This window comes from Mobula hypostoma, chromosome 8 (genome assembly GCF_963921235.1).
Source record: "Mobula hypostoma chromosome 8, sMobHyp1.1, whole genome shotgun sequence".
Lineage (NCBI taxonomy): Eukaryota > Metazoa > Chordata > Chondrichthyes > Myliobatiformes > Myliobatidae > Mobula > Mobula hypostoma.
Genome location: NC_086104.1, coordinates 140,410,824 through 140,420,780, shown reverse-complemented (window position 1 = coordinate 140,420,780; position 9,957 = coordinate 140,410,824). Strand labels below are relative to the sequence as shown.

Genomic DNA, 9,957 nt, shown 5'->3' with positions numbered 1-9,957 from the left:
TCCCTCTCGTGCCTGCCCCCCCTCTCTCCCTCTCGTGCCTGCCCCCCCTCTCTCTCCCTCTCGTGCCTGCCCCCCCTCTCTCTCCCTCTCGTGCCTGCCCCCCCTCTCTCTCCCTCTCGTGCCTGCCCCCCCTCTCTCTCCCTCTCGTGCCTGCCCCCCCTCTCTCTCCCTCTCGTGCCTGCCCCCCCTCTCTCTCCCTCTCGTGCCTGCCCCCCCTCTCTCTCCCTCTCGTGCCTGCCCCCTCTCTCTCTCCCTTTCTCGAGCGCCCTCTCTCTCTGTCGCGCGCCCTCCCTCTCTGTCGCGCGCCCTCTCCCTCCCTCTCGCGCACCCTCCCCCTCCCGCTCGCGTGCCCTCCCCCTCGCGCGCCCTCCCTCCCTCTCTTGCGCGCTCCCTCCCTTTCCCTCTCCCTCTCGCGCGCCCCCTCTCTCTCCCTCTCGCGCGCCCCGCCTCTCTCTCTCCCTCTCGCGCGCCCCCTCTCAGTCTCTCGCCCCTTCTCTCTCTCTCTCGCCCTCTCCCCCTCTCGTCTTCTCACCCCCTCTCTCGCACTTTTCCCGCACCCCCCTCGCGCTGCCGGCGCCCCTCGCACGCCCTCCCTCACTCTCTTGCGCGTCCTCACTCTCTCTTGCGCAATACCTCTCCCGCACCCTCTCCCTCTCACTCGTGCCCTCTCCCTCTCTCTCGTGCCCTCTCCCTCTCACTCGTGCCCTCTCCCTCTCTCTCGTGCCCTCTCCCTCTCACTCGTGCCCTCTCCCTCTCTCTCGTGCCCTCTCCCTCTCCCTCTCGCGCCCTCTCCCTCTTTCTCGCGCAATCCCTCTCTTGTGTCCTCTCTCTCTCTCACTCCCCCTTTCTTTCTGTCTCTCTCGTGTCTGCTCTTGACCTCTCTCTCACGCACTCACTTTCGCTCTTTGCACATTCTCGCTCTCTGTCTTGTGCACGCTTTCTCACTCTCTCTCACGCACACATTTGCTTTCGATCTCTCTCCCGCATGCTCTCGCATTCCCTCTCATTCCCTGCTGTTCCCAGAACACCCATATCTCAAATTTGCAACCTGATGGTTGAATAACTCGAGTTTATGTAAGCACTGTTGCCCCACCCATCTTTGGGGAAAAATGTTGAATCATGTCAGGAGCAGCATAAATTGATGTTGTAGATAAGCAGACCTCCTGAGAGGTCCATTCGTCCCCCCCATCCCTCCCCACTGATCTCCCTCCTGGCATTTATCCGTGTAAGCGGAACAAGTGCTACACATGCCCTTACACTTCCTCCCTTACCACCATTCAGGGCCCCAAACAGTCCTTCCAGCTGAGGCGACACTTCACCTGTGAGTCGGCTGGGGTGATATACTGTATCCGGTGCTCCCGATGTGGCCTTTTATATATTGGCGAGACCCGACGCAGACTGGGAGATTGTTTCGCTGAACACCTACGCTCTGTCCGCCAGAGAAAGCAGGATCTCCCAGTGGCCACACATTTTAATTCCACATCCCATTCCCATTCTGACATGTCTATCCACGGCCTCCTGTACTGTAAAGATGAAGCCACACTCAGGTTGGAGGAACAACACCTTATATTCCGTCTGGGTAGCCTCCAACCTGATGGCATGAACATCAACTTCTCTAACTTCCGCTAAGGCCCCACCTCCCCCTCGTACCCCATCTGTTACTTATTTTTATACACACATTCTTTCTCTCACTCTCCTTTTTCTCCCTCTGTCCCTCTGAATATACCTCTTGCCCATCCTCTGGGTCCCCCCCCCTGTCTTTCTTCCCGGACCTCCTGTCCCATGATCCTCTCGTATCCCTTTTGCCTATCAACTTTCCAGCTCTTGGCTCCATCCCTCCCCCTCCTGTCTTCTCCTATCATTTTGGATCTCCCCCTCCCCCTCCAACTTTCAAATCTCTTACTCACTCTTCCTTCAGTTAGTCCTGACGAAGGGTCTCGGCCTGAAACGTCGACTGCACCTCTTCCTAGAGATGCTGCTTGGCCTGCTGCGTTCACCAGCAACTTTGATGTGTGTTGTCTCCTGAGAGGTGGAAGTATTCCTCATTGACTGGCTGATGTAGATATTTTTCATCTGATAATGTTTATTTAGGACGATGAGTGAGCATCACTGGTGTAATTTCTCTCACATGCATGTTCCCGCCCCCTCTCTCTCTCTCTCTCTCTCGTGCCCGCCTTCTCTCTCTCTCTCTTGCACACGCGCGCCTGCCCTCCCTCTCTGTCTTGCACTCCTGGTCCCTCACCCTCCCACGTGCCATTTTTCTCTCTTGTGCCCTCTTTCTTTCTTTTCCTCTCTCTCTCTCTCGTGCACGCTCTCCACCTCTCTCACACGCTGCCACTTTCTCTCACGCACACACTTTCGCTCTCGTGCACATTCTCGCTCTCTCTCTCACTCTGTCTTGTGCACACTCTCTCACTCGCTCTCTCACGCATGCTTTTGCTTTCGTTTTCTCTCCTGCATGCTCTCGCACTCCCTCTCATTCCCTGCTGTTCCCAGAACACCCATATCTCAAATTTGTAACCTCATGCAATACACACAAAAAATGCTGGTGAACGCAGCAGACCAGGCAGCATCTACAGGAAGAGGTACAGTCGACGTTTTGGGCCGAGACGCTTCGTCAGGACTAACTGACGAAGAGATAATAGGAGATTTGAAAGGGGGAGGGGGAGATCCGAAATGATAGGAGAAGACAGGAAGGGGAGGGATGGAGCTAAGAGCCGGGAAGTTGATTGGCAAAAGGGATACGAGGCTGGAGAAGGGAGAGGATCATGGGACGGGAGGCCAGAGAAAGCAGGATCTCCCAGTGGCCATGCATTTTAATTCCACGTCCCATTCCCATTCTGATATGTCTCCCCACGGCCTCCTCTACTGTCAAGATGAAGCTACACTCAGGTTGGAAGAACAACACCTTGTATTCCGTCTGGGTAGCCTCCAACCTGATGGCATGAACATTGACTTCTCTAACTTCTGTTAATGCCCCACCTCCCCTTCATACCCCATCTGTTATTTATTATTATTTCCCCCCTTTTTTTCTCTCTCTGTCTCTCTCACTATAACTCCTTGCCCATCCTCTGGGTATGTCCCCCCCCCCCTTTCTTTCTCCCTAGGCCTCCCATCCATCCCATGATCCTCTCCCTTCTCCAGCCTCATATCCCTTTTGCCAATCAACTGTCCAGCTCTTGGCTCCATCGCTCCCCCTCCTGTCTTCTCCTATCATTTTGGATCTCCCCCTCCCCCTTCCCCTCCCACTTTCAAATCTCTTACTATCTCTTCTTTCAGTTAGTCCTGATGAAGGGTCTCGGCCCGAAATATCCACTGTACCTCTTGCTATAGATGCTGCCTGGCCTGCTGCGTTCACCAGCATATTTTGTGTGTGTCGCTTGAATTTCCAGTGTCTGCAGATTTCCTTGTGTTGTGTTTGCAACCTGATAGTGTTGAATAACTGGAGTTTATGTAAGCACTGTTGCCCCACCCTCCTTTGGGGAAAAATGTTGAATCATGTCAGGAGCAGCATAAATTGATGTTGTACATAAGCAGACCTGCTGAGAGGTGGAAGTATTTCTCATTGACTGGCTGATGGAGACGTTTTTCCGTGTATGTTTTATCTGATAATGTTTATTTAGGAAAATGGGTGAGCTTCACTGGTGTAATTTCTCTCTCGTGCATGTTCCCGCTCTCTCTCTCTCTCACTCTCCCGCATGCTTACTTTCTCTCTCGCTCTCTCCTGCTTTCCTGCTCTCCCACATGCTCTCGCATTCCCTCTCATTCTCTACTGTTCCCTGAACACCCATATCTCAAATTTGCAACTTGATGGTGTTGAATAACTCGAGTTTATGTAAGCACTGTTTCCCCACCCTCCTTTGGGGAAAAATGTTGAGTCATATGTCAGGAGCAGCATAAATTGATGTTGTAGATAAGCAGACCTGCTGAGAGGTGGAAGTATTTCTCATTGACTGGCTGATGGAGATGTTTTTCCATGTATGTTTTATCTGATGTTTATTTAGGATGATGGGTGAGCTTCACTGGTGTAATTTCTCTCTCGTGCATGTTCCCGCTAATGCTCTTCCTCTCGCGCACGTGCTCTCAATCTCTCTCTCTCACTCTCCCGCTCTCCTGCTCTCCCACATGCTCTCGCATTCCCTCTCATTCTCTACTGTTCTCTGAACACCCATATCTCAAATTTGCAACCTGATGGTGTTGAATAACTTGAGTTTATGTAAGCACTATTGCCCCACCCTTCTTTGGGGAAAATGTTGAATCATATCTTAGGAGCAGCATAAGTTGATAAGCAAACCTTCTGGTTGAATGGCTGATGGAGATGTTTTAACTTGTATATTTTATCTGATAGTGTTTATTTAGGACAATGGGTCAGATTTGCTGGTGGCAGTTCTATCTCGCTTCTCACCAATTTGCATGATCCGTGTTTTTACTTCATTTTCAGGTCAAGGGACATTCAACAAATCAGCAGGTCATGTCGTTCGTGTCTGTGACGAGTTCGTGACTGTCCTCGAGGCTGGTGTGAGAGAACTGACCCGCCCCACCCCATCCAACCTACTCCATCTACTACCTTTATATCCATTGCACCCCGTCCCTTCCACCTTTGCTCCTTCTGGGAATCGATGGGAATCGGAAAAAATACAACCACCAAGGGCAGCATGGAGACCGGCAGCACATCTGACAGCAAGTACGAGGATGAGAAGCACTCGGCTGCGTTCTTCCCAGTACCGGTAAGAGTCACCAAAAGTGTAAAAACGACATTTGTGTTGCATCGCTTGCCCATCTAAACGATACGGGACACTCTGTCTGGTAAGGGAACAGCCCGGTCAAGGAAGCAGTTCATAATGAGTGTTTGGACATAGAACAATATAGCACAGTACGGGCCTTTCAGCCCATGATATTATGTTGACTTTTTAGCCGACTACACGGTCAGTCTAACCCTTCCCTCCTATCACTCTGCATTTCTCTTTCATCCGTGTGCCTATCTCAGGGTATAGGGTATCTTAAATGCTCCGACTATATCGGCCTCACCTGCTCTCCCAGGGAGTGCATTCCAGACCCTTAACATTTTGTGTTATTTTAAAAAATAAAGTACCTCTGACGTCTCCCCTAAACCTTCCTTGATGACTCATTTTGAAAGGATGTCCTCTGGTATTGGCTATTGTCGACCTGGGAAAAAGGCTCTGACTGTCCTCTCTGCCTATGCCTCATATTTGGGAAGATTTGGCATGTCATCCAAAACTTCGATAAATCCTCTATACTTGTGTGGTGGAGAGAATTTTGACTGGTCGGATCATGTCTTGGTATGGAAACACCAATACCCTTGAGCAGAAATGCCCTCTAAAAGTACTGAATACGGCCCAGTCCATCAGGGCTAAAGGCCTCCCACCATTGAGCACATCTACGCAGGAAAGCAGCACCTATCATCAAGGATTCCTACCATCCAGGCCATGCTCTCTTCTCGCTGCTACCATGAGGAAGGAGGGACGGGAGCCTCAGGTCCCACACCACCAGGTTCAGGAATAGTTATTACCTCTCAGCTATCAGGCTCTTGAACCAGGGGAGATAACTTCACTCACCCCAACACTGAACTGTTCCCACTGAACTGGATTCAGTTTCATATTCTCAATATTTATTGCTTATTTATTTATTATCATTATTGTTATTATTTGTGTATTTGTACAGTTTGTTGTTTTTTGCACATTGGTTGTTGTACCTCCTGTTGGGGGCGCTCTTTCATTGATTTATACTGTGTTCCTTGTATTTACTGTGAATGCCTGCAAGAAAATGAGTCTCAGGGCTGTATAGAGTGACATATCTGTACTTTGATAATAAATTTACTTTCAACCTTGAACGTATAAAATACAAGGAGAAGTCTTAGACAGATCTATTTCACATAGTGGAGAGGAAGTTTGTAGATCTGGTTGGAGCAAAGGATGTGGGAATGGCAGGGGTGCAGTGCTGCGGGAGTGGTGAGGGACAGGTGGCAGAGAAGGAATGCTGAGGCGGAGGCAGTGCAGATGCAGACACACCCAGCCCTGAGGCAAGATAATTTGATTCCAGATAATTAGTTTATTGATCATTACAGAATGTCTCTCTGGTGCTGGACACCCCCAGCCTCCTCCCTCCCCCCTCTGATCCCAGCTCTCAAGATTCCAGTCTTGAACTCCAGGCCGGGTCTTTATGTGCTGCTGTTGTGACTCCCGTCTCCCCTTCCCCCACCACTACTCCGCAGCCCCGTCTTCCTCAGATCCCACCGTCAACTCCTGGGCCCTCAGAGGCTCCACCTTCCTCTCACCCCAACCCTCCCCTCTCCACTGACACCCCCAGCCTCCCCCCTCCCCCCTCTGATCCCAGCTCTCATCCATGCCGGGTCTTTACCATCCCCTCCGACCTTCAACTGTTGGAGGCAGAACGCTCTGTTCTCAGTAAGGGCCTCACGTTTGTCCCCCTTCGCCCACACCTCAGCGAGTTCCGTGTTCGCCATGATGCGGAACTTTTCTTTCTCCGTCTCCGAGCCTACTTCTTCGGCAAGGACTCTTCTACCACCACCGATGACCCCTTCTCCCGTCTTCAACCCTCCTCTTCTTCATGGACACCCCGCTCTGGTCTTCTGCCTGCCCTGGATCTCTTTATCGCTAATTGCCGACGGGACATCAACCGTCTCGACTTCACCGCACCTTGTCCCCATTCCAACCTCACTCCTTCGGAACGCTCTGCTCTCCACTCCCTCCGCACTGATCCTAACATTATTAAACCCGCCGATAAGGGGGGTGCTGTTGTAGTCTGGCGTACTGACCTCTACCTTGCCGAGGCACAGCGACAACTCGCGGATACCTCCTCTTATTTACCCCTCGGTCGTGACCCCACTAAGGAGCACCAGGTCATTGTCTCCCACACCATCACCGACTTTATCCGCTCAGGGGATCTCCCATTCACTGCTACCAACCTTATAGTTCCCACACACCGCACTTCCCGTTTCTACCTCCTACCCAAGATCCACAAACCTGCCTGTCCTGGCCGACCTATTGTCTCAGCTTGCTCCTGCCCCACCGAACTCGTTTCTGCATACCTCGACACAGTTTTATCAACCCTTGTTCAATCCCTTCCTACCTATGTTCGTGACACTTCTCACGCTCTTAAACTTTTCGATGATTTTAAGTTCCCTGGCCCCCACCACTTTATTTTCACCATGGATGTCCAGTCCTTATATACTTCCATCTCCCATCAGGAAGGTCTCAAAGCTCTACACTTCTTTTTGGATTCCAGACCTAATCAGTTCCCCTCTACCACCACTCTGCTCCGTCTAGCGGAATTAGTCCTTACTCTTAATAATTGCTCCTTCGGCTCCTCCCACTTCCTCCAAACTAAAGGTGTAGCTATGGGCACCCGTATGGGTCCTAGCTATGCCTGCCTTTTTGTTGGGTTTGTGGAACAATCTATGTTCCGTGCCTCTTCTGGTATCTGTCTCCCACTTTTCCTTCGCTACATTGATGACTGCATTGGCGCTGCTTCCTGCACGCATGCAGAACTCGTTGACTTTATTAACTTTGCCTCCAACTTTCACCCTGCCCTCAAGTTTACCTGGTCCATTTCTGACACCTCCCTCCCCTTTCTAGATCTTTCTGTCTCTGTCTCTGGAGACAGCTTATCCACTGATGTCTACTATAAGCCTACTGACTCTCACAGCTATCTGGACTATTCCTCTTCTCACCCTGTCTCTTGCAAAAACGCCATCCCCTTCTCGCAATTCCTCCGTCTCCGCCGCATCTGCTCTCAGGATGAGGCTTTTCATTCTAGGATGAGGGAGATGTCTTCGTTTTTTAAAGAAAGGGGCTTCCCTTCCTCCACTATCAACTCTGCTCTTAAACGCATCTCCCCCATTTCACGTACTTCTGCTCTCACTCCATCCTCCCACCACCCCACTAGGAATAGGGTTCCCCTGGTCCTCACCTACCACCCCACCAGCCTCCGGGTCCAACATATTATTCTCCATAACTTCCGCCACCTCCAACGGGATCCCACCACTAAGCACATCTTTCCCTCCCCCCCCCCTGCATTCCGCAGGGATCGCTCCCTACGCAACTCCCTTGTCCATTCGTCCCCCCATCCCTCCCCACTGATCTCCCTCCTGGCACTTATCCGTGTAAGCGGAACAAGTGCTACACATGCCCTTACACTTCCTCCCTTACCACCATTCAGGGCCCCAAACAGTCCTTCCAGGTGAGGTGACACTTCACCTGTGAGTCGACTGGGGTGATACACTGCGTCCGGTGCTCCCGATGTGGCCTTTTATATATTGGCGAGACCCGACGCAGACTGGGAGACCGCTTTGCTGAACATCTACGCTCTGTCCGCCAGAGAAAGCAGGATCTCCCAGTGGCCACACATTTTAATTCCACATCCCATTCCCATTCTGATATGTCTATCCACGGCCTCCTCTACTGTAAAGATGAAGCCACACTCAGGTTGGAGGAACAACACCTTACATTCCGTCTGGGTAGCCTCCAACCTGATGGCATGAACATCGACTTCTCTAACTTCCGCTAAGGCCCCACCTCCCCCTCGTACCCCATCTGTTACTTATTTTTATGCACACAATCTTTCTCTCACTCTCCTTTTTCTCCCTCTGTCCCTCTGAATATACCTCTTGCCCGTCCTCTGGGTCCCCCCCCCCTTGTCTTTCTTCCCGGACCTCCTGTCCCATGATCCTCTCGTATCCCCTTTTGCCTATCACCTGTCCAGCTCTTGGCTCTATCCCTCCCCCTCCTGTCTTCTCCTCTCATTTTGGATCTCCCCCTCCCCCTCCAACTTTCAAATCCCTTACTCACTCTTCCTTCAGTTAGTCCTGACGAAGGGTCTCGGCCTGAAACGTCGACTGCACCTCTTCCTACAGATGCTGCCTGGCCTGCTGCGTTCACCAGCAACTTTGATGTGTGTTGCTTGAATTTCCAGCATCTGCAGAATTCCTGTTTGCGTCTCTCTGGTGCTTCCTGTTCCCTCCCCTCTCCCTTCCCCTTTTCCCGACCATGATCCCCTTCTCCCTGCCCCTTTCTCACTTTCAATGGAAACCCATATCAGAGTCAGGTCTATCATCATTCACGTATGTCATGATATTTTTTGTTTTTGTGGCAGCAGTACAGTGCAATACATAAAATTACTACAGTCTGTGCAAAAGTCTTGGGCACATATATATAGCCAGGGTGCCTAACCTTTGTACACCTCTAGTAAGTTACCTCTCATCTCCCTTTGCTCCAAAGAGAAAAGCCCTGGCTCTTCTTGAGGCTGTCGTCAACAGGAAGAGAGAAGAGTGGTTTGAGAAGGGAATTCGAGACCTTGGCTGCAGTGATTGAAATAATTAACTTCTGAGGTGCAGTAGGGACCAGGTTGGAGGAGTGCAGAGACTTGGCAGATTAGTTCCAGAGGAGTTTGTGGAAAAAGTGACAGATCCTACATCTTGGATCTCAGTTTGTCTATGTCAGTGAATGAGAGGAGATAGGCCAACAGGGAGACACTTGAAAATCCCAAAAAGAAATTACTGGAGCTGTTGAGTGTATCATGCCAGGCTATTGCCTTTTGGAATGATGATGTAATGTAGCTGTATGTCCCAGCAGGTTAATACTACACCAGTGAAAACCCAATTGCCTATAGGAAGGTATTTGCTGAAGTTAAGTCAAGTCTATTGTCATTTAACTATATACAGTGCCTTTAAAAAACATTCACCCCCCCCCCACCCCTGGGAAGTTTTCATGTTTTATTGTTTTACAACATTGAATCACAGTGGATTTAATTTGTCTTTTTTTGAGACTGATTTCTTTTCACTTTGTTACGAGAGTTTTTCTTGATCAGTGTATACATGTACAGATAGACACTGTACATGTATACTGTCAAAGGAGACGACGTTTCTCCAAACCAGGGAGTAAAGCACACTAGGTCATGTAACATATAATAACTTATGAA

General features: G+C 50.5%; 1 protein-coding gene across 1 annotated transcript in view; it reads left to right on the top strand.

Annotated features, from left to right (window-relative positions):
* Positions 1-9,957, top strand: part of slc23a2 (solute carrier family 23 member 2) — a 129,031-nt gene that overhangs the window by 22,678 nt on the left and 96,396 nt on the right. The window contains exon 2 of the mRNA XM_063056974.1: positions 4,442-4,727. Within this exon, the coding sequence (XP_062913044.1) occupies positions 4,620-4,727 (108 nt within the window). The 5' untranslated portion in view covers positions 4,442-4,619. The remainder of the gene's footprint in view (positions 1-4,441; positions 4,728-9,957) is intronic.